Source organism: Amphiura filiformis, chromosome 4, assembly GCF_039555335.1.
Source record: "Amphiura filiformis chromosome 4, Afil_fr2py, whole genome shotgun sequence".
Classification (NCBI taxonomy): Eukaryota; Metazoa; Echinodermata; class Ophiuroidea; order Amphilepidida; family Amphiuridae; genus Amphiura; species Amphiura filiformis.
Window position 1 is genome coordinate 74,765,967 of NC_092631.1, and position 24,813 is coordinate 74,790,779.

The 24,813-nt window shown below is 36.9% G+C and overlaps 1 protein-coding gene across 3 annotated transcripts in view; it reads right to left on the minus strand.

Moving 5' to 3' along the window:
* Nucleotides 1-24,813, minus strand: part of LOC140151410 (speract receptor-like) — a 141,336-nt gene that overhangs the window by 40,106 nt on the left and 76,417 nt on the right. For all 3 annotated transcript variants that reach the window (XM_072173740.1, XM_072173739.1, XM_072173742.1), the window contains 8 exons: nt 19,272-19,418; nt 18,208-18,386; nt 17,687-17,822; nt 16,096-16,241; nt 13,956-14,149; nt 11,973-12,066; nt 11,299-11,460; nt 10,382-10,486 (listed from right to left, as the gene is read on the minus strand). In XM_072173740.1, the coding sequence (XP_072029841.1) occupies nt 10,382-10,486; nt 11,299-11,460; nt 11,973-12,066; nt 13,956-14,149; nt 16,096-16,241; nt 17,687-17,822; nt 18,208-18,386; nt 19,272-19,418 (1,163 nt within the window). The remainder of the gene's footprint in view (nt 1-10,381; nt 10,487-11,298; nt 11,461-11,972; nt 12,067-13,955; nt 14,150-16,095; nt 16,242-17,686; nt 17,823-18,207; nt 18,387-19,271; nt 19,419-24,813) is intronic.

Genomic DNA, 24,813 nt, shown 5'->3' on the forward strand with positions numbered 1-24,813 from the left:
TCTTCAGTAAACGGCTCAATAGGGCCACCAAACCTTTAAATTTAGCAGATAGGCGAGGTCTGCTTGTTTCTGTAGACAAGGGGCAGTCTTGAACGGCTCTTTTCAGAGCCATCAGTACATTTCTCATTCTTAGGTACTTTGTCCTGAAGAAGTCAGAGCTACTCCTGACGTTCAGTTCAGTTTAGTTCATTTATTATCATGTAATTCAAGGCCACTGGCCCAAAATACAATATATTTACTCCTGACGAAAGCTTGACAGTTCTAAACTTGTCCGACGCGAACCCGCTAAAAACCCATTAATTATAAATGTGTATATTCACTAATTGTCAGTTAGTATGAACTTATTAATAAATGTCACATCCAAATTAAACATAATACTTTAAATCACCAAAATAATGACACTAATGAAAAAGTCTTGAAGATAATTCTCTGGTCATTTCATATACAGGGTGTCCCAAAAAAAAGAGGCCCCACATTGCGCCCTCTTTTTCTCCTACTTCTGAAATGTTGATTAAATATATTTTGGTATGTAAAGAAACCCTAAGTTGTTAGCTTTAATAATTATATCAATCGGCTCACAACTTTTGAAGATATGCTCTATTAAAGAAATGTACCCGTTTTTCACTCTGTCCACGGAGAAGGTTTGGCTACTTCAAAGATTGAAAAGGAGTACACATACCATGCATGAATATCAAACATTCCTCAATGATAACTTTATAAAATAACTTTATTTATGGAATGGGCTTTACTAGTGGGTTTATGGGCAATGGATTTTGTTAATAGTGTCATTAATTTGTGGGTAAAATGGATGCCGAATGGGACTTCTTTTGCTTTACATGCAATTACTTATTTTTTATGCCTTTTTGTTTTATTATGTTTCTTACTTTCTTACTTTGTTGTTTCTTGCTTTTTTTTTTTTTATTTACAACATAAGTTATTTCTCTTTTTAGGATAAAAGGTAGCCCTAAAGGCTGTTTGGTTTGTCTTTGGTTCTTCTGAAATGAGTTTACTGTGCTGTTCTGCCCTCTACCTGGTTGCCTCCTTGGCGAATACAGGTTTCAGCCCTGGTCCTCATTGCATCAATTGCGTTGCGTACCATACTTGTGCGTCGGATACTTGCGTATGCATTCAGTAATACGTTTGCGAAGATCTTGGATTTTGCCACAAAGGAAAAATCAAGTGGTGTGAGGTCTGGTGAACGTGCAGGCCACTCCACAGCATGAGCCATCCCAACCACTCTGTTTGATATCCGTGGACAGAGTAAAAAACGGGTACTTTTATTCAAAAGGGCAAATCTTCAAAAGTTGTGAGCCGATTGAAATAATTGTTTTGGTTTATTAAAGCTAACGATTAAAGGTTTCTTTACATACCAAAATACATTTAATCAACATTTCAGAAATAGGAGAAAAACAGGGTGCAATGTGGGGCCTCTTTTTTTTGGGACACCCTGTAGATCTAATATGTTGCACTTGGAACACTCTGGTCAACACACATTTTTTCCAATGAATATTGACGGTGCTATTCCATTTGTTGTAATATACCGTAATGATCGTTGGTGGCGCTCTTTCTAATAAACATGCTCTGCTAATCAAAAATATCCGTCGTTTCATTTAGAGATGATTTAAAGAGGAACATTCTAATTGGATCTTGCTTACGGTATGTACGGTGCATCGGTGCCAGCCTTACATTGCAATAAATAAATGTGAATATAGTCTTTTATAAAGCCATTTCAAAGCCGTCGAATGATTTATTACCGCCACGCTGTTCCAGAGTTGAAAAACTCGTAAATCCATTTTACATATAAAGTCTGCACAAAAAGTAACTCAGCTGTTGTAAATACGCCTATAGATTCAGAACTAATAATTGTTTTCACAATATTTCAACATAGAGAGAAGGATGATTTATTCATACGCATTTTGATATCCCATTCGTCAAATGTCGTTCAATATTAACAACACAGTAGTGCTTTTACAGAAAAATACCCGAATTTAAAAGTTGCAGTTTACAGCGATCAATGGTTATAATGCCAGCACTGTAACACGTAAAGCCCGCCATTATCTTCGCGCTTACTTCAAATCAATACAAATAACTGCAACTTTTAAATTGGGGTATTTTTTTTTTTCAAAACACTGCTGTATTGTCAATATTGAACAAAATTGGACAAATGGGGTATCAAAATGCGCGTAAATGAACCATCCTTCTTTTTATGTTGAAATATTGTGAAACAATTATTAGTTCTGAATCTATAGGCGTATTTATAACAGCTGAGTTACTTTTTGTGCAGACTTTACATTTATTTTTATCACGGTTAAGTAGGATAGGATGTTTGATCAACTCAAATCCTCTGTTTGATGTTTTATCAATTTAAATAAACAATATAAACTTATCATTCATTAATGTGTAATTTAAAAGTATATCCTATGAAATAAATAAATATTATTAATAATAATAAAAGATGTTGTATCTCATCTTGAGTATATCATGACTATAATTTTATCAAGACGTCATCGTTGTGTTATACACTGCTATTGATATAGGAGTCTCTCCTTTGGCACTGACATACATTAATCAAAAGAAAAGAAAATACGAGAATCGCTCGTGGACTATAATCCGTGCGTATTTAAAGATTTTTCAGTGGACAGACAAACTAAAGGACAACCCTAGAATAATGTGGTTTGACATCGAGTAGCTGCTGATTGCCATTGGCGAGGGTAGCCAGTAACGCGCCATCTTTAACACAAACGTCTCTGGTGAACACAGTTTTGAGTGACAACATGTATCCATGAGGTAGAAATGTATGAATATAACTTTAGATTACTCTGTGGTAACTAACAGGTGTCATATCCTGGTGGAAATAAGGTATTGACTTTGTAGAATAAACATGAATTATTCAAACAAAGCTAGACACCATCATACGACTATAAAAAGTTGAACTTTGGGATTGCAAACGCGCTTTTTCTTGGAGTACGAGCAGTTTGTAGAGATCACAAATGTTCGCAGGAGAAATAATACTTTTTTTTGCGATTTTTTGCCATAGTTTTGGTGGAAATAGACTGTTGATCAAAACAAGTTCAAGAATGGCATAAAACTATTACGTCAATTATAAATCAACACATAAAAAAATGGACGCGGTAGCTGACCTTTCACCTTTTGCAAAGTACACAGTCATAGGGTAGTAAATGCATGGCGAGAATGATTCCTCGTTCATTGCTTACCCCACAGAGGTTGTCACTATTTGGTCAAATACTTCGTGGATACACAATTATTTAATTACTTTGTCCATATGTAATGGAACAAAATCCCATTCTAGTATTAAACTGTAAGTATGAGTGATGGAAGAGAGAAATTGTCTCTATCATCAATCTCCATTCGGAATTTACTGTTAGATTTTTAATATACTCTTAAAATCCTTTGAGAAAATGTGATTTATTACACTTGTACGATGAGATGGGAGTCACGCAAGCTTTGTGTTACCACATGTGGATTAGCAGACAGTAGCTTGGATGAATATAGGGCAGGTCAATAAGAAAAAGAACCACAGTCAGTGGCAAGTAAGATTCGACGTATGGATATTCACCGACGCGCGCCGAGATATTCACAAGTTTTATGGAAAAGCAATTATCGCAAGTCTTATCAATTGCAAGAGAACATTTGATCGTGTCTAGCATTTAATTTTGAAGTACTTGTCTAGCAAAGCGTAAAGTTTTGTCCAACTTCAGTGTGTTTCAAGCTTTAAAGTGTCATGAATCTGAGCATGACTTCATGAATTGTGGGAATAAACCTGTTTTGGATATGAAAAAACAAAAAACACACAAACAAAAATAGAGCGACAGATAGAGAGAGAAATGGATGTGGAAAAAAATATTTACACATATAATGTATAAATTATTATTAAGAACACAACATTTGTGGGTCTTGGGAAGCCTTTGTGTATATGTTTTGTCTTATTCCCCTAATAATATTATGTCGCATTTTTACCATTTTACTGAATCTTAATATAAAAGCATCTAGCCAATGCTCTGGAGACATTTTAAATATCATCGTCAGATATTATTTCTCTACCGGATTTCCCTTCCCTGTTCTGGCACAGCACAAACGAGTCATGTGATGGCGCAAATGCACTTTTCTTCCGAGGCATCAAATCGGCATATTAAAGTAAGCTAATAGACATGCGTGATGCTGCCATAAACCTTTGCTGTGGTGCATTTGGATCATTTGATTGAAAATTAAATGGTGGCGTACTTTAGTGAAGTGATAATTTCCAAACGTTAAGGGATGCGGATTGTGTTGGTGCATTGATTTATGGCGTTTTTCGGTTACACAGACCATTTTACATCATTATCCATTATCAAGACTCTACGTCATTATCCATTATTATCTCTTTATTATTTCATTGGAACATGGGGATGAAAAGCAGGTTTCAGATGCAGGAGGAAATCGAGGTACCTGGGGAAAACCAGCAACAGCGAGTATGGACTGGAAACTGAATGCACAAAATGCCCAATGTTAATCCGGGACCTCAGTTGTGCAAAGCGATGACAAAAGCTCCCCAGCGTTAGCGAAACGTTTGATTATTTTCCTGAATCTGTTAAAAGTATATACAAACTGCTAAATAATTAAGATACCAGTTACGTTCAGCCCTGTATATCCTGGACAAAGATAAATATGTCAAAATTAAAACCAGTAGCCAACACCTGTACACTTAAGCTCTGATTTAAGACCTCATTTGTTGAAATCGGTTGCGAATAAAAGAGACGGTTTTCGAAAACACAAAGTTTTTTACTTTATTGTTTTAAAGCCTTAATGTACGATCTTTTTAAATTTTTAGATTTTTCTTTTTTTCTTCCAAAATGATAATATGCAATCATTATGAAAGTTCCCAACATTTGGACGCGAAAAACATTGGGAATTTGCAAAGAAACAACATCATAAACTTCACCTCTATCACTCGAAACATCTCGCACTATTTGGATTAGGCCAGCGAGTGCGGCCTCAGAGTTAGTCTCCTACGCGGCCAGTTTGGTTACGCTCCCTCCACATGTGGAGGGAGCGTAACCAAACTAGTTTTGTAGGAGACTACAGTTTGCGATCGTGGCCGACATAAAATCATAATCTAAAAAATTATGATTGTATGTCGGACCAACAGAAAATCATCCCGTTTTTCTACAAATAGGGGGAATTTGACAGTTTGCTCATAGATTTAAGTTAGAACATGTGTAAGTATTACAAATATGCCAAAATATCGGGTTTGAAAAAAAATAAAGGTAAATTCTGAAAAAAGTTTTATTATTCGAGAACTCGTTGTGTTCAAAGAAATTGGGCATCTATTGGAGCAAACTGTAACTTTTGAAATTGCATCCTGTTTGGGATCTTGGATCACCGTGTCTTTATTTCTAGATCGATTTCAACGAATGAGGTCTTAAATCTGAGCTAAAAATGCAGCTATCGGTTACTGGTTCTAATTATCACAAATTTGTTTTTATTTAAGATTTACAGGGCTGAAAATAACTTACACCTTAATTCTTTTGCTGTCTGTATTTGTATACATCTTATCAGGTCCCCACTGTAAAAAACGGACCAGCCAAATTTGCACGCTACAGAGCCTGAAAATAAAATCCCGTGAATCACACGTATGGGAGTTGCCATAGGGTGCTAACGGGTGCTAACGGCAACGCGGGGGGGGTCGCCGGGGTGCTAACGAACGCCAGCACAAGCGTCCTACGCGATCAATAACGCGTATAGTGTGCATTCAAGTGTGCCGTACGTTACTGGTAGTTCCTGATATGCGATGACAGGGTCAATGGCCGCTTCCACGCAGTAACATACTTCTGAACTCACTGTCAGGGTCCTGATCTTATTCGATATGAAGGTGTTAACTTACCTTACGATGTGTGTAAATTATGCCAGAAAGGAATTCATGTTTTTATTAATTTTGTTAGGCGTCCCCTTGGTTGAAACCACCACATATTTATAGTGGCGGCGGAATCATTTAAATTTAGTTGGGCGATCACATTTTTTGCCGGTGTTAGTGGGATATTTGCCTTTCGCAAATTTCAAGTTCAGACTATTTTAGGTGAATGTTTGATGGGCGCTCACAAGTTTTTTACCCTATTTTAGCACAAAACACAATGTTTATTCGGGCTAAACAAGGAAAAGGCACAAGGTAATTATTGCTTTATTTTCTTCTATTTTGGGGAGCAATTTGAATTGGGAGCGACATTTTTTTTTAAATAGTAATTTCCATGCACATTTTTCTCAAGCAGTATATCCTCAAGCGAGATGCAGAATTTAGAGGTAACACATGTTTAGTTTTTGTTTTTACATAAGACCTACTTGCATTGCTTTGACCAGACACATTTCCTACTATAAACGCATTTACAATAAATCCTGACATGAAAATAACCTCCAAAATAATTACGAATATGTTTTAAACAATTTGTAATATTTCGCCAATACTGCCCCTGGCTGCGTGACAAAGTTGGGTCGATCCTTCATGTAATTATTTCGTGTAAGCTAATCCTAACCCTAACCCTAATCCTAACCCTAACCCTCATCCTAACCCTAACCCTAATCCTAATCCTAATCCTAACCCTAAACTAACCCTAACCCTAACCCTAATTTCGTGTATAATTACATGAAGGAGTATAAACCCAAAGTGGTATAACGGGGCAGATAAAGCTTAAAATGTTGTTTTAGTGTTCTTCATATAAAACCGCTTCTAAATGTTAGTAAAACGTTCCGACCAAAACACGATTATAACGTTTTAAAAAAATTCCTTTAAAAGGAATAGGGTGGGCAAATGAAAAATTGTCAAGAGAAATGAAAGAATGAGTAAGTCAAGTTCACAATAAATAAAAATTCCTTTAAAAGGAATAGGGCGAGCAAATGAATTGTCAAGATAAAGGTGTAGTTCCATATTGATAAGGCCAAGTAAAATAAAAAACATGTTTCACGTCCAGGTTTTTGAAAAAAAAGGAGTAGGAGGGGCCTTTTTATTTTGTATCGCAGAATCGATGTAAATACCCATATTTAGAGCTATTTTAGCGTGCACAATAATGCCTGCAAAAAGGAGGAGGCCCCTTTTTATTTGTAAGTTCTGAGGGGTAGGCCCCCTCTAATGATCTCGAAACCTTCCAAATTGTTTCTTGTATATTGAGAAGACTATAGAAAGCATCTCAACTCCCTAGACATAATTTTTAAAAAGTTATAACTGAATTGCAAAATATAAAAATATAATTGAAGAAACCTCCAAAAAGGAGGGAGGGGACGTGAAACATGTTTATTTTTGTATTTGGCCTAATGCAGTATTACTTCGATTATCACTTGTCATCATTAGCAGAGAAGTGAAATTTTGATTGAAAGAATTAAACTAAGGGACGCACCATTTGATACTGAGAGGGGGGTAGGAAGTTGGGGTCGGGGAAAGTTTTTTATTTTTCATAGTTGGTGGGGAAAGTTTTGTTTTTGCTCATGAAGTGGGTGAAGTTTTTTTTTGAAAAACTTCCTACCCCACCCTGAGAATCTAATGGTGCATCCCTAAGAAGGTTTGTGTTTCAAGTTATATAAATAACGAACTAAGAGCAATCGAATTAGGACAACAAAATAAAAAAAATAAAAACCCACACCATAGGACTGTACGGTAAAACATGTACCAACAGGCTACTTTTTAGTCACCCACCGTTGTAGGACTACACAACAAAATAGCCCTCCACCATAGGACTTTGCGGTAAAATATTTAGAGGAGTATGCCAATTAAGGCCAAGTAAAAAAAATGTATATGTCCGGACTTTTTCAAAAATTGGTGAGGGAGGTCCTTATTATTTGTTATCGTGTTATTGTTTTACCATTCATTTCTGTGTAAAATTGCAATGGCAAATGTTTGTCAACACATCATAAAATCGGGGCGGCCCTAATATTTTTGTTATTTCCCCAAAGCCCTACCCCTAGCTTGAAGAAAGTGTTTGCAATGTGTTTATAAATGATAACCAAGAACTTCTAAACATGTCATTTCATCACAACAATTTTATAAACAAAGTAAGGAAGCAAATAGGAAAATTAACTAAAATATTTGAAAATCTCCAAAAATCGGAGAGGGCGGGGACGATATACACGTTATTTATTTTACTTGGCCTAAACAATGAATCACCACTCATGACTCGAGGTCAAAACCATTATGTAAATAAGATAATGTTTGCATGCGATGTCAAACAAGGAAATGTTGACATAAATTAATTGACTGTTTGGTTTTCACGATGCTATTAATTTAGCCCAAAGATTAGGAAAACTAGCAAAACTGGTGAACTGGTACTGTTCAAATAAAAAGATCTGCAAATCTTGCTGCAATTTCCAAATAGTATTTCTATTACTTAAATAATTATTTTTGTTATTTCTTTTAATACAAACACATTACTGCCTATGACGACTTTATCGTATTACTTACATATCAAAATCAAGTAATAATTACAAAACTCGCCGTAAACTATCACCTCTGTGGGTGTTTGGGATATAACCGGCACGAATATTTTCTCAACACTGCGGCATGTGAAAAAGTAGGTCAATAGTCAGAGAATACAGGGTGGGTGCGGCACGCCGCACCCACCCAAAAACACTTTTGTGTTTGCTGGGGTTATATTGGATAGGAATTTTACAGACAGCCAAAAAGGATGTTGCTTCATAGCAAAGGAATAATTCTGATTGGAGAGAGAATTGAAAACAAATCTTGCATATTAAACGGTGGGTGTGACTGTGCAAGCAACAGTATTCAGTGGACTTCGGGTATATATAATATAAATGCGCACGTGACATCTACAAGTCGCCATACCGTGTTCAACGATGTAAGGTACCCGGATATACACAAATTCCACACGCAAAAGTATAGGCGAAAATGACAGGTTACAAGGAAAATTGTTTTTGCAAAATAGTTGAATTAATTGCAAAGGGCAAAATAATTTGACCCGAAACATAAACTCTTTATTTGGATTTTCCATTACGGAAAAAAAATATTATGACGGAAAAGCTAGATATAGCTGATTTAAAAACTTATATTTCATTATTTCCGTGCTAAATGGGCGTGGCAATTGGCCATATTGATGACGAAATGTGATTCATACTGGCATTAAGGTCAGAACTGAGTAGCTGCCGATGATGTTATTTGATAATTTTGGCACTTGATCATAGGGAACTTAGGGGCTGTCATTTTCTTCGGAAGGAATGGGTCATGGATTTATTTATTTGGGAGTCAAGAAAAGTACCCCCCCGTAGTGCCGCCACTGAACATAACACTGACCCTAATTTTAACTCTAATTTTAACGTAAATTGACGAAACTATAACTTTAGCCCTTTTCGGAATAATGCCCCTCTCGAACTAGATGTCCCCGCCCGTCCTCCTCAACCCTAACTTACTCAATTGCTCGCTCACATTCAATAAGTATCAAAATTGACAAAAAACAAATTCAAAATGTGTGTTTTTAAGCACTTTTTTGTGTCCCCCATGCTAAATCGGTAATTTGTACACCCTTTGACGTACAACTTAGAATATAAACACGTAAAGGACTATACATGATCTAATCATCCCGGCTGGAAGATGTTAAATATTAGTTATGTTTGTACATGGGGTGGGGGTGCTGTGCAATAATCATGATCCTTCGATATCCATGATTTATCCTTGCAAATTTATAGCATCGAACCTCCAGCCAATGTTCCTTGCCAGTGCTAGCCACGAAACAAGGTCACAACTGTAGCCACTCCCTCAATGGTCGCCATTTCAGTGATTGACAGTGATGTAATGCAAATATGGCGCTGGCCATCTGGTCACGTGCGCATATATAAATACGCATTTATATATATAACCGAAGTCTACTGGTATTGAATAGGTTGTATCCATGTGCTTAGCCTATATTATTTACCTACACCGTAAAACCTCGTCTACTAGCATATAGAGTTTTTGGATGAAAGCTAAATTAACATGAAACACGTGTAAATACCGTATGCCAATGCAATAGATAGATCTTACAATAGCACTTGTTTGTATATGCATGCATCGGTAATTTATTTGCTCAAATTCCATAATTTAATAATTTTGTCGATGGATGGCAACTGGATTAATTTAGCTTTCATCAAAACCACTATATATGCTTGTAGACGAGGTTTTACGGTATCCTTTTCAGTTTAGGGAAATACTTTCAAAATTCGTAATTGCATTTTTGTCAACTCAAAACCTTTGTTTCGTAGACGTGACAGATTCCTATATTCTTTTATTCCTGTATTCCACATTCAATGACATACGTCTGCCTTTGATATTCATGTCGGACTTCACGTGCTGCGTCCAAACGTGTATGATTGGACATAAGTTAACAAGTCTATTTTTTACCAAAATACTTACTTGTAAACTACCTCTCGGACAATACTCTGTAATGATGCAAACATTCGGTGGGTCTGCACAGGCACCAACAAATGGACACAAATTCGGGTGGGATATATCTCGCATCTGAAAACGAAATAAATGGAATACATTATCAACAAATTGTGCAGAGATTAAAGAAGTACTTGTTCTTTTACAAAAGTGTTTATTTTTATGTCTTACAACAGCATGCGTCATTCATTATCCTTATCGTTTTGTATACTGACGAACCTCAGTACTGTCCTATTGTATAATGCTGACAGTAGATAGTGTACTTCGGTTATATTTATAAATGCGCTTTTATAAATACGCACGTGACCACCTCCGCGCTGCCATAACATCTTGTAGATAATAAGTCTCGAAGTGACCTTCTACATAGCGGGTGGTCTTCCTATACATTTGAATGCAAAGGCGGAACAACACGATACTACTGTGCAGAAAAATTGTCTATTTTGTTCAACTTTGTGATTATATTGTAAATGTTTCCGTCGTCAAATACTTTTAAAATGTTGTTTTTGATAACATATTACAAATTCGGAATCCCCCTCCCCGTGTGTAATATTTTTGCTATTCAATTAATACTTTTAAGTATTAATTGAATAGCAAAAATATTACAAAATTTAAAAATTTGATGATATTTTTCTACAGAGTTCCTATGCTTTTCTGTATAGCGGTTAACGCATGAGGATTTTGTCACGCTTGCTGGACTTGGTATGTCGTGTCCATGAGTCACGTGCGTATTTATAAAAGCACATTTATAACCGAAGTACACTGGTAGAAGGCGGCGTTATGTGATTTTATTTTCTCGCTCATAAGGCAATCCACAGGTTATTTTTAGGAATGTTTTATAGTAATCTGGCATTAGTCGTATATGATCATCACAAAGGTATAAAACTTACACATTTTAACTCCATCCTGACACTCCTGTTAATATCTACACTTCTTCTGTTAATCATTTTAATGGCGACTACAGTTCCTTTGTATACTCCTATTTGTGTAAAAACTTGACCTTTAACTCCGCCAGCAACCGATCCTCTCGAATCTTGAGTAGCAATACTAAACTAAAGAAAAATACAATACAAAAAAAATAAGGTAATTTTGTTATAGGGCACCAATTTGATATTCACTGAATTTGTATTGGGAAAAGAAGAACAAACAGTAGACAAGACTAATATTCAAACATAGACGGTCTCTGGTCCAAAGCACTACAGTTTGTCCACTCTGAAGTACAAAGTGACAACGCGCGCGTTGACAGTGCGTAGTGTTGCGTCTTTGCTGTAGGTATGCGTGCCTTCAAAGTCGGCACAATGTGTGCGTCCGCGTCTGTACTTTGTACTTCAGAGTAGACTTACTGTAGCTGCCCACGCTTCATCCTAATTGTTATTCCAGATTTCTATTTGCATTTTTGTCATGAGACGCAACCACATGGATTGAATTGAGGTTGATTTAGTCAGATCATTGCTCACTGATGCACAATGTTATAATTCATATGTGGGGTATAGGAGAATTTCGTTTGAATTACTTGTCTGAATTATATACTCCATGAAAATTGCATTTTGTTACAAATATTTACCCTGCTCCCAAATAATTCGTTGCGCCGCTGTTGTATATCGTCATAATCGATTTTCCATATAAGGCTAGCTAATTCTTGTTCATATCTCCAATTTCTGTCATGAAAAAGCAAGAAAATAGTTCAGAATAGTGTTCAAATGCAGTTTCATTTAAAAATGTGGTGCTGGTGGAAGACATTAAACATATCTTGGAAGGACCAAAAAAATTAATGACTTTGTCGATAACATGATTGGTGATGAGACCACCGTTTACCTGAAGGTTATAAAAAAACATCAATATTTTGACCTTTTTTCAAAGAGATATGAGGACAATCTTGAGAAGATAATTATTGTTCAAGGTCACATTGAAGGCAATCTTAGACGTGATAGACAAACACTTTGTTGGACTTTTTTTTTATTCCCTGTACTTGGGACTGGTGGGGGAAAGCCACACGATAGAGATGTAAGCCACGAGAAAAACTTACATCTCTGGTACAAAGAAAATAACCACCAGCCCCCTGCAAATACCGTCTTACAGATCAGCTCTGAATAGGCAAAGGTAGAACTCTATCATCAAAATGGTCAGCCTCTCAAGATTACAACTACAACGACGACATTTTTATCATGCTTGTGCTAGCACTGGTCCAGTGCTGGAGTGATACGCTGTCGCTTCTCGGTCGTGCACGTGAACCATCACTTTTCAAATCAAATTGATCGATTCAGATGCAGAATATTCAAGAATCATCTCATAGACGCAGCAAAATGGGTCAAACGATTGACGCCTTCTTCTTAGCGTGACCCAGCGGCGTAGCTGGGATTTTTTCCAGGGGGGGCAAGCCTGTATGGGGCGGGGGCCCAAATCCACCACATTTTCCTGCACTTGGGGGGGTAGAGGGCGGGAGCCCAAATAGACAATTTTTGCCAGGCTTATTGATAATAATCGTATGGTATTGCATATCATATGGATTCCCCATCTCTCAGCCCTCCCTCCCTCTCTCTCTCTTTTCCTCTTTCTCCTCCTTTTTCCTCTTTTTCCTTGCACTAGGGGGGTAGGGGGCGGGGCCCAAATAGGCAATTTTTGCCAGGGGGCATTGCCCCCCCTGCCCCCCCCGGCAGCTATTTACTGGCGTGACCTTGATCTATTTGAATGATAATTATTCTGTGCGTATGACCTAAGGTCTGTTCAAGCTTCATTGCATCTGCGTTGCGATGAGTTGTGTTACCCGCACTGCAGTCTCTTCCATGCAGTATCGCAATCAAGTTCAATTATAACATGATTTGCAGTGCATTGTGGCAGAAATGTATCGATATATCGGTAACGCAATACAGATGCAGTGAAGCATGACTATTAGGATGATTGCGTGATGGCATCTTTTTGGGTTTTAGGGTTAATAATGTTACACAGTGCTTAATATTGGTACATCAGTAGAGACAGGGCTTGATCACCACATACGGGCGAATAGCATCAAATTATAAACCGTTCACAACCACACGCCTTTGTATTGCATAACTACAGATGGCATTGTTACCAATCGTTTGTGGTTTACCAAAATCGCTAACCGCGGTAAATTGTGTAAGGCAGTTTATAAATTGCTTAAAAGTGAAGTCATTCAAATTGTCACTTGGAAGTTGAAGCCCCATTCAAATACATGTAGCTAATTTATATACTGTCATGGTCAGTATATAAATTGCAGATTCATGCAAATGCCTTATTTTGTCTTAAATACACGGCTTTCGACTGAACCACTAGCAAGCTATGTTAACATATCTATGACAATGGCAAAGGTATCAACATCTGAAGTTCGATGATTTTTACGATCGTCCGGATGAGCAAATCACTGAATGGGCCTTTAAATAATATCATATTTGAAATTTTGCAGTAAGTTTTAAAAAATGTTTTTGAATCTGCCACTTTTATATACCCTTTATATAACCCGACATTTAAACGTGCTCTGGCAAAAATGTTTTGTGTTTGCTGGGGTGACAATTATTGTTTCCTTACGTACCTGTAGACTACGATACAAGCAATTAAGATTATGAGCAGAATACCAGCTGCAACACCCGCTATGATCTCCCTGGTCGGTGGAGCAGGCGTTACAGGACAATATTCTCCTTCAAAACCACAAATCGGCATCGCAAGGGGTGGGTTGCCCTGTTTTGTTAGCCAAAGGATATCTGCATCTTTAAATGCTGCGTATGCCTTAAAATAGAGAAAACAATACACTCTGATAAGCTCAAATATAAGATAAGATCCTTTACAACCAAATAACGAAGCAGTAAAAATATAAATAATTGGTGAGACATGGCAGAATCCATTATGTAAACGTTTTTAACTGCCAGGAATACAATATTTGTGTCTACAGGATATTGCTACACCCGCTAAATAGATTGAAATAAAACAAAGTTAAAAGGATTTCATCTTTGCCGATTCGATAACTGTCTACTTCCCGGTTGATTTACGTCAACGTGTACAATATTTTTGTGGTATTGGTATACGAAAACGGTATTTTTCTTTCCTGTTGTGATTTTTAAGATTGTGTTTAAATTTAAATTCCAAACGAAAAAGGGATTATAATAATGATGTTTTCCCAACTTTTACTGAAATTTATCAGCTCAAAACACACGCTATTTTTTCATTCAAATAAACTTTGATCTGTTTCAGTTTGTGCAATATGCATGTTCAGTAGTTTAGCATAACCGGAAAGTTTTAGATATTTTCAAGAAATTAGAGCCCTATAAACCAGTCAGTCGTGGCCCGCTGAAACGCTGTTATATGTGAAAGTAAATGACAGCCAGTGCGCGTAATCATGAATACCAATTAGTTCATGGCATTCCCCAGTTTGAATAGCTTTAATTTCTTTATTTTGTCATAAAAGATATATGACTTTCCGGCATGAAAAACCAAATGAAGTACATGTAGATCACATATTATTTGGATGAAATGAAATCGTGTGTTTTGAAAAAAAAGCGGAAAAAGCACCATTATTAAACTTCATTTTTCGATTATTATTTAAATAACACAATCTTTAAAATTACAACAGTAAAGATAAAACGGTTTTGTACACCAATACCATGAAAAGTTGACGTAAATCAACCGGGAGGTAGACAGTTATTGGCGAAAATGAAACGAGATCTTGAAACAAGACTCTTAAATATCACAAATATGAAAGAGAAAACTGTTTTGTACACAAATACCACAAAATGGTGTTGTAAAAGTTGATGTAAATTTTAATTAATCTTACGCAATACGTACGCGTTCCAAAGCACTTCGTGTAGTACACCATGTACACGGAGTTCATGTACACTCTCAATGCCCTCAATGTGGTTTTCTAACTGCTTTTCTGACTGCTGCTCCATATAATGTGCCTTCGGCTGTAATGCCGTTTAAATAATGGATTCGGCTAGCTACGGCTCGCAAATTATTTACTACCTCAAACACATTATTGTGGGTGTAAAGGATACTACATTACAATATTTCTTAAATAATGTATCCTCACGTGACATGTTGAACAAATCACAGTGGATGTGGATGTGGATGTATACTCTGATCAGCTCGTAATAGGCGGGACTCGTAACATCGTGGATTGATATGGAATGGCGTACATACAGCTTGGCTCAGCACTAGTCTCCACGGCAGCCAGTTTGGTTCCGCTCCCTCCACACAAACAGTCTGCCAATGGCCACTTATAACGCCGTTTCTGATTGGCTACACGTATGTAGCCGTAGAGCTGTACATACGGGAACTTGATTGACCTCAGTCAGCTGGCGAGATGGCGGGTCAAAATTGCTCATGAATAATTAAGTAGCCGTCTAGCCGATCGACCAATTGAAAGCTTTGTTTGACGTCAAGCTGGATGACGTCGTCAAAAACCGTTAGCCAATCAAAAGGACCAGTTCGTCATCATTGGCAGACTGTTTGTGTGGAGGGAGCGTAACCAAACTGGCTGCGAAGGAGACTAGGCTCAGCACCTACGCGAAGTGTACTTTGTGTATTGCGTGACTGACGCGTGCTTTTGTGAATTTACACGGGCGTAAATTGGGACTTTATTGACTCACGCAGTAATTCTCGTCTGTTTTGAGCTGACCATAGTACAATGGAATAAAGTATTTAAACATATCTCTAAGAAGATTATTAATAATCCTTACTAGGTTTCCATGTTGAACTTGCATAATAGCGATTGGTTTGATGGAATATTTCCATTGGCTGCTGGCATTCTGTTGAATAGTGAAGACAGTCACATTTGCATTAGCATCACCGTTCTCATCGATATACCGTGTTAAACCTGATATACCTGAAACACAAACAAGTCATTAACACAATTAAAAACGAGACATAGGCAAGTGTGCACAAATGTGTTGGGTTTTTTTTTCAAGATTAAAAACAATACAACCATAACAATTCTAAAATATTCCCCGCAATCTTGCTTTCAAGAATTAATATTTAGTAATAATGAATATGCAGTTTATGACAAAAGCCAGTTTTATTTCCAGGTTGAACATCTTTAAATTCCACCAACTGATTACTCTTTCAAACTTTTAAGCTGAATTTATACTCGATCACCGAGCGATTGCGATGTACGGCTTTTGGAAAGCGATTGGCAATCGCAGAATTTTGCGATGCATCAACCGTAGCTTTTGCATTTATACTTATTACGGCGATGGCGATTGCAGACGACAATTAAAACATTCTAAATGCCACAAAATACATTTTTAGAACATTCATTGCTGTCAATAATTATTGCTTTGACTTAATTCATCACCGAAAGTTGATAATCGAGAAAGATCAATTTCTTAGCAACATAATAGAACCAGGTGGTTGGAACTGATTGGTTGAATCATTCACGTGTCAAGTGATATCGCTCAGAAGTTGCGATTTCTTCAAGTTGCAAAAGCTACGTCGTTTTGTATCGATTAATCAGCTTGACGCTCTGAAAACGGAAGTAAACACTGAACATGCGTAATAATCGCTTTTCTGCAAAAACGATCAAGTGTAAAATCACCTTTATACTTCAATCACGTCTTTACTTAACTCATGAAGATCAATTAACCCTTTTTCTCAAATTTGTTTGCATAAATCTGCCGTGTTAATGGGATTCCTTGTATCATTTCCTTTCTGTATACTAAATCAAATACCACTTTCCAACTACTAGCTTCATGGACTGAGTTGCTACAACATGGCGAAGTTTTGTATTATAATATGGCTAATCTGCATAGGTGTTGATAAGAGATTCAATAGAGGTGGGCTGGTTTGTCATCATTGGTTAAGTAAAGACGTGATGGAAGTATAAGAGTTTGAAAGAGTTGGTGGAATTTAGAGATGGTCAAGGTGGTACTACACACCTTGATAAATTTGTGACTATTTTTGCATTTTTCTGAAAAAATAATAACACACTGGTAACAAAAGTTATGTATATTATAGGGGCAAGGAATCCAGTTACTACATTGGAATTTCATAAGGAAAAGGAAATAGGTACCGCTAAAATGTACCTCATTTAACATATAATGAACCACGTGTTCTCTTGAATCACTGAAATTTCAGTGAAGTAATTGGGTTTCTTGACCCTATAATATACATATAACTTGGTTACCAGTGTGTAGTTATTTTTTGAGAATAATGCAAAATTAGTTACAAAATTTATCAGGGGGTGTAGTACCACCTTAATGATACTGAATAGTGTACTGCATTTTACATCAGCAAAAGTGTTACATTTATCCATTTATCTTTCTATATACTTACTTGGGTATTGTTGATTAAGAATATTTTTGATAATTCGTCCACCATTATTGATGGCGTACCCTTGTTCTATTGTCTTTGTTAAGGCTCGGGCGTAGAGCATTACAGCATCGTAAAGGTAGTCACCTTGCTCATTCCACTGTAGTAATAATAATAATAATAATAATAATAATAATAATAATAATAATAATAATAATAATAATAATAATAATTGAACAATATTGGGTATATTTTGCCGTTCTCTCTATTAAAATGTCCACTGAAATTGTGTAATGGTTCTTCCAATTGTTTGAGAGTTCAAATGTAAGGGTTCTCCCTAATAGAACCCATTCTGATCTTTTCGATTACATACGTATACGAATAGACACAATGGGAAATCCGGTTTTGCAATTTATAGAATGTTTGGTCGGCACAGGTAAGATACATGTACATTCATTTCAGGGCTGAAGAGTCCATTAACTAATAGGCTAAGCATGGTGAAATGAAATTGATTGATCAAACATCGTGTTACAAATGGGTCTTACCTGTAATGTAATGTTTTCCAAGTCTTGGCAAAATGGATATTTCTCATTTTTTGCAAATACTTTGTTTTGAAATTCCTTATAATCTGGATTGTTAGCAGATGAATAATACAAAAAGAAAACACTGCGTAGCTGACGGATTTTATCTTCGTTAAACTTGTTATGAAGAGTAAACATCCCACCTTAAAAGAAATAAAACAAAACTTATATTATTCGCTGGGAAAAAAAGAAGAAAACATGTCTATAAATTTTATGAAATAACATCGTATTCATAGTTAATAACCTAGCTAATATAACATAGAAAATGTTTAAACGTGACTGGACACCACGAATCAGCCGTTAAGTCGGCCCTGGTCAATTTTGTTTTATTTCGTGTTTAGAAAATATATACCATAAGCTTTAAAATGGTATATCATTTGACTTCAAATGATATCCAGAAGCGGGGTTATGGTTTGTTGAACCCTGTTCCTTCAACAAAATTGTACCTTTTTTCGGTTCTACATGTGTCTCTTTTTCCACATTTCTGGTAATAATTATCAAATAGTCATAATTGGCGGTCATTTCAAATCATCCCCAAATCAACGAGGTTCAGGAATGTCCTCTCATTGTTAATTGCTGGTTATACATACATACCTGGACAAAATAAAATGCTTTGTTACCCAACACTTGAATAGGATTTAGCCAAAGCAAACAAAGACTAGAACTATTTATTCTATAGAAATAGGTAGAAGCTTATTATGCTCTTCAGCAATATGATTATTGATTGGTTTAAACAGTGTTTGATGAGATACTTGTCGCACCAAATTGAAGTACCTATGAATACGACCTTCACGCACATTTTACACTGTAACTCAGAATACAATTTACCGACTTTACGGCTCATTCGTAGTGTACCGCCACAGGTTATATAAAGAGTACTATAAAGAGAATGAATTAATTTAATAACATGTAACAACATTTTTTAATAACATGTAACAACATTTTTGAGAACATTAACATGTCATGATATATTAAATGTTGTTTAAATTTTAACAAAATACTGATTACTTGGATATGTGCTGTCCCACCTGTCATATGGTTTGTTTCTTCCTGGTCGGTGAATATTTTCTGATACATTGTTACTACGAAGTATTCCCCCTTGTCAAACATGCCTTCGCGATCCATCTCTGCTAAGAATTCCCACAATTCATAATCCTCGCCGAGAAATATATAAACTATAAATAAAATAACAAAATGATTTGTTAAGCAAGTATGTGGGGAAAATGTAAAATTGCTGTAGCTAGGAAAATAACAATAACAATATAGAACAAATGCAATTGACCACTACAACTAGCAAGTCTAGCCATGTCACGCACCATTCTCATGACGTTGCCAATACGTATACTTATATAGCGCCATCTGTGTTAATATACACTATTACCTTTGATTCCGAAACTAGAGGGATGCGCTACGCTTAGTACTATATGTAGTGATATTTGAGTACCCATCTTGGATATCTAAGATTGCATTTTGGACGTCCAAGGTTAGGCGTATTATCTTAGGAGTCTTTAAAAGATATCCGCCATCCATACACCTAACCATACAATATGTTTATGAATGGGTAACACTAAAATCAAGAGCATCTTTACTTAAGATATTTTTTTTTTTAATTAATTTATTTGTTTATTGGAATTGAAAAAAAAATTATGCATAAAAAGATGTAGAAAAGTACATTTTTGTAATAATCAAAAATAATCAAAACTAACTAACACAACACAATATCATATTCTCTGCCGAACTACTCTACTAGATTTTAATATAATTTCAATCAATTGGTATATAATTTCATTCAACATTGTTTATAACTGGCTGGTTCAAGTCCTTGATCTAATTTACGTTTTGGTTTTCATCAATTGTAACTTGTCAGTAAAATCCAAAACATCCGTATGAATGGGTTGAATCAAAACAATTGCCAAGATTAATAGTTTTTGTAGTTGTGTTTCCTAAAGTAGTGACAAAAATAGATTAGATCTCTTGAATAATATGTGAGAAATATGTGACGTGTCATGTCAAAAGCAGACACTTTTGGGCAGGATCGTAAATGGAGAAATAGCCAAAAATCTGCCTGAGGGTGATTTTTTTCATAATTTTGGTTCGTTGCAAATTTGTGATGTTATTAATGTTAAAAATATTGTCTGATAGTTTCAGACCGGAATATAACTGGCATCTTGTATTTTTGAGACATTTGTCTAGGTAATTCCTACTCTCAACATTGTCAATAATATATTTAAAGGCCGATATCTCAATTTCTAATTTTATTATACCATAACTTACGAACTCAATATCTGAGCTTAGGAATGTCCGATTTCATTGGGGAAAACGGTGTTGTGGAGCAAAATATCTCTATATTTAAGATATGTAAAAACCTCAAAATTGATACCCTGCCCAAAAGTGTCCGCTTTTGACATGACACGTTACATATAGTCTAAGAAAATTAACGTTTAACCTAGAACTAATTGCAACCAAAGGTTTTTGAGCACAATGCATTTTGTTAATGTGCCCAAAATGACATACTAAAAGTCCAAAAATATCCGAGCTGCGGAAGTATGTCTAATTTGCATAAATTCAATATGGCCGCCATTGTGATTGATTTTGACCATATTCGAGATCTGAGGCACGTAGAAGAAAAATTGTGGTCTCGACACCCATGTTTTCAAGGGCTACAAGTCCAAATATGACAGTTAGAGTAACAAGGGATGTATGGTTTAGACCTAATCTGCATAAATTAAAAATGGCTGCCATTTTGAGGGATTTTTACTACATCTTGTGATCTGGAGCTCATTAAAGAAGAATTATCTGTCTAGTATCAATGTTTGTTAGGGCTGTGAATGCAAATATGACAGTATCAATCATTTGGGACATTAGGATAAGGTCTTTCTGGCAAAATCCAAAATGGCCGCCACATGGAAAAGTCGAATTTCTAATAATTTTCTTCATTGAAAGGCATGTAATTTGATCCTCACAGCGAATGGTTTGACTTTATGCAAAAACATCTCGTGCCAGTCCTAAGAATTGGAATCGTCTTCTGCCTAAAGTTCTACTTCCGGCCGTGTGAAATTGTCACATGATATACTGTGGCATGTAAAACATGCTCTAGTGCACTCAGTGCCAGAGTTCTTACAGCTTCATCGACGCGTTGAACAGTCTTGCATCCACATTTGATGACCTCCAACAGTCCTTGTGGTGCAGGATTTTGTTCAGTGAGTCTTGGGACATATTTCCCATTCTGTACATTCCAACCCCAGTCTTCTCTTCTGGCGAAAGACCTGTTGACTGCTCCTTCCACGCAATAAGCTGGTAGTACATACGAAAACAGTGGTATTTTGCTATTGACGATGTTGGTGGCATTGATTGAGCCTCTACTGAGATGGGGCTAGATGCAACCTTAGCACAAAATTGTCTGCATTTAAGTTCATCCAGCATTCCAGGAGATCTATCAGAAGGTCAGCATCCCTTCTTGCATGGATTATCAAGCAACCAGCTTTCTCCAGTTTCTCACTGAGAAGGTTTATAAATCGTTGCTTGTTAATTGCATTTGAAATTAACTCTTCTTTTCGAGATTTTATCACCATGTCTTCATCAAACTGTACTCTCAATCCTTGAGCGCCTCCGTACCGTCGGGGATGTGTGGCAAACTGTGGCATCCTTGATTGTAGGTTGGTCAGAGTATCCTTCAAAAACAATTGTGGAACTAGCATATATCTTTGAGACATAGTCGACATACATCTTACATGCATTGCTGTAAGTAATTCCACGTGGCCATGGTATCCGTTGCAAAAGTGCACCACCATCAAGTATGTAGTGCACATTCTAACTCCTAGAAAGAGACTCTTCGTGTTCTACCTCTTTCTAAAGCGTGTCTGCTAAGTCTGCTTTCTTGGCTTCTAGTGGAAGGCCTGAAGACTCAAAGGGCAGGAGGGACGCTACATAGCTCATATTTTAAGATTTCCTGTTGTTCATCATCTGAGCGTCCCCTGCCAATAGCTACCAGTCTCATCAAACATCAAATGTGAGTCAACTTGGAATACATCATCCTGTACCTTGGTTTGTGTTCTCATACCCAGGGTGATATAGACTGGTTAGATGTCCTGAAAGTGACGTCTTTGAACTACATCTTTGCCAAACATAGAGTCTAGTATCCTTCGACCGATGACTCTTGACCGCGCTACACTCTAAATTACAGGGATTTAAATTCAAATCCAAAAGACTTACTTTTAAAACTTTCAGCTTCTCAACTAAGATTTAAATTTTAAGTCTTTCTAATTTAGAGTGTACATTAACATTTGAGTCTTCTTTAAGACCAGTTGCGATGCTCCGAAGAGAAGGTTCTTGACTGAATGGACTACGATTCCTGAGTAAGTAATTCCAGTGTATCACTTGCATCTTTGGCCTGTATTGCATTGCTGCTATATTTGTGTTGCTCATTAGTCTCAAATGTAATGCCAGTAAAAGACTGCATTGCATCAGTAACTTCGGCACGAGCTGGCATTGACATCAACCAAACATTGCGTTGCGTTTCGGACATACCAGTCCCCCTTGTCAAACCTCCGCTGGTCTTCACACTCCGCATAAGAATCTGCTCTATTATCAAGTCAGTAGACAACCCTGCCCAAAAACGCTGACTCCTCTTAAACTACATGGTAACCTTTCATGAACACTGCATGAACTTCTGGATGGGTCTTGTGCAAGTCTCTCATCATCTGCAGGTAAATGTTGGCACTCTTGGCATACAGATTATGTCCAGGTGCCACAAAATATGGCGGCATGTCATGAGTAACTTGTAGATCCAGTTGCCGGTTCTCTCTGCTTTCAGAAACATACAAAGAACATCTATCATGTCCATATACTGTATCCATAGCAGTGCTGTTCTCGATTGCAGCATTTCTTTCTTGGCCTGGATCTGTCCCGGAATGCGGCTTACTACATCTGATGAGCAAACGCTGTCTATTCAAACTGTTCCTGCAATCAGTTTATCTTACAGTAGTTTTGCATCAGGAAGATCTGTTTCCCTGACAGTGTCAGACTGATTCGTCATGTCTGCAGCTACTTCAGCTTGGGAGTGGCTGTTTTCATTAGTCATACTTCGGGCTTCGGCTTCAGGTGACAACTGACTATGTTCATCAGTAAAATGTGGAATTTGTAGCGCTGGGTCAGTTGAAGATTGGTTCTCTTCACTTGACAAATGTGGAGGATCTGGTTCTGATGGATGTTGATTTACTTCATTTGTCATCACCTGGACATCATACATATCTTCAATAAGTATTGTGTTCAAAGCAGCACCAACAAGCAAATTTCCCTTCACAGCACGTGATATTGCCTTTCCTCGTAACAGCATTAGCGGCATACACCAGTTCCAGAAGCTAACGAAGACCTGAACTATTCACCAGATAGCTTATCTCTGTGTGAAAGCCACCAAGTCTAAGAACTAGGTTGTGCAAACCGCTGTCACATGGCTCTCTTCTAATGATTGAAAGAGCTTTCCACCATAATGGCTGGTCAAAGGTTACGACGGGAGTGACATTTTAACGTTTGGCATGTGTACATACACACTCAAGCGTTGATAACACACATGATGAGTCACTAGGATTTAAGTCAATCATTGGTAGGAACATCACAGAAGATTCTCCAGGGTGGTTTCCGTTATTTACGATCCAGACCAGGAAGGACGTGGGGATCGAAGGAGTAATGACGCCTTCCAAAGCACATCAAGATTAGGTGTTGGGTCCATTATCCCCAGATTCTGAATAGGCTGATAAGAAAGTGACTTTAATGAAAGAGTTGGTTTCCAATACTTAATGTTGATTCTTCCAGCATTTTCAATATCATCAGAAGTTACTGTTGTCCTTGGCACTGCCCTATAAATCCTGGAACCTGGTGTTTTTGCAGCTATTATACCATGCCATGAAAGGTGCCCGATCCACCAATGGTGCAGATGTTGTGGTCATCATTATCTGCAGCGTACTGAATAAATTGTCCAGGTTTGAAATCTAATATATCAGTACCCTGTGACACAGATGCACTCCTCTCATATTTCTTCACCTCGGCATATGAGCAGGAGGCCAAATGATGCAAAATGATGGTGAAGCTGGATTCTAAGACCAAGTAGTCCTATCATGACCCTGGGTCATACTGCTTGTAATATAGCTTGTACAATAGAAGCTTTCAGGTGTATGTGCTTGCCAACAAACCCCAGATCTCGAGATGTGATGAAAATGCATTAAAATGGCGGCCATTTTTAATTTATGCAAATTAAGGTTGAACCCAAAACTCTATGTTAATTATAATGTTATATGTGTATTCATAGCCCTTGAAAACATAGGTGTAGCCACCAAAATTGTTCTTTTATGAGCCTCGGATTACGAGATATGGTCAAAAATTCATCAATTGTCGGCCATTTTGAATTTATGCAAATTAGGCATATTTCCGCAACTTGGATTTTTTTGGACTTTTAGTATGTCATAAAGGGTACTTCAAAGAAATGCATCGTGAGGAAAAACCTTTGGTTGCAATTAGTTCTAGGTTAAGCCAAAAAATCCATTATCTTTCTTAGACTAATATTATTTTGTATCC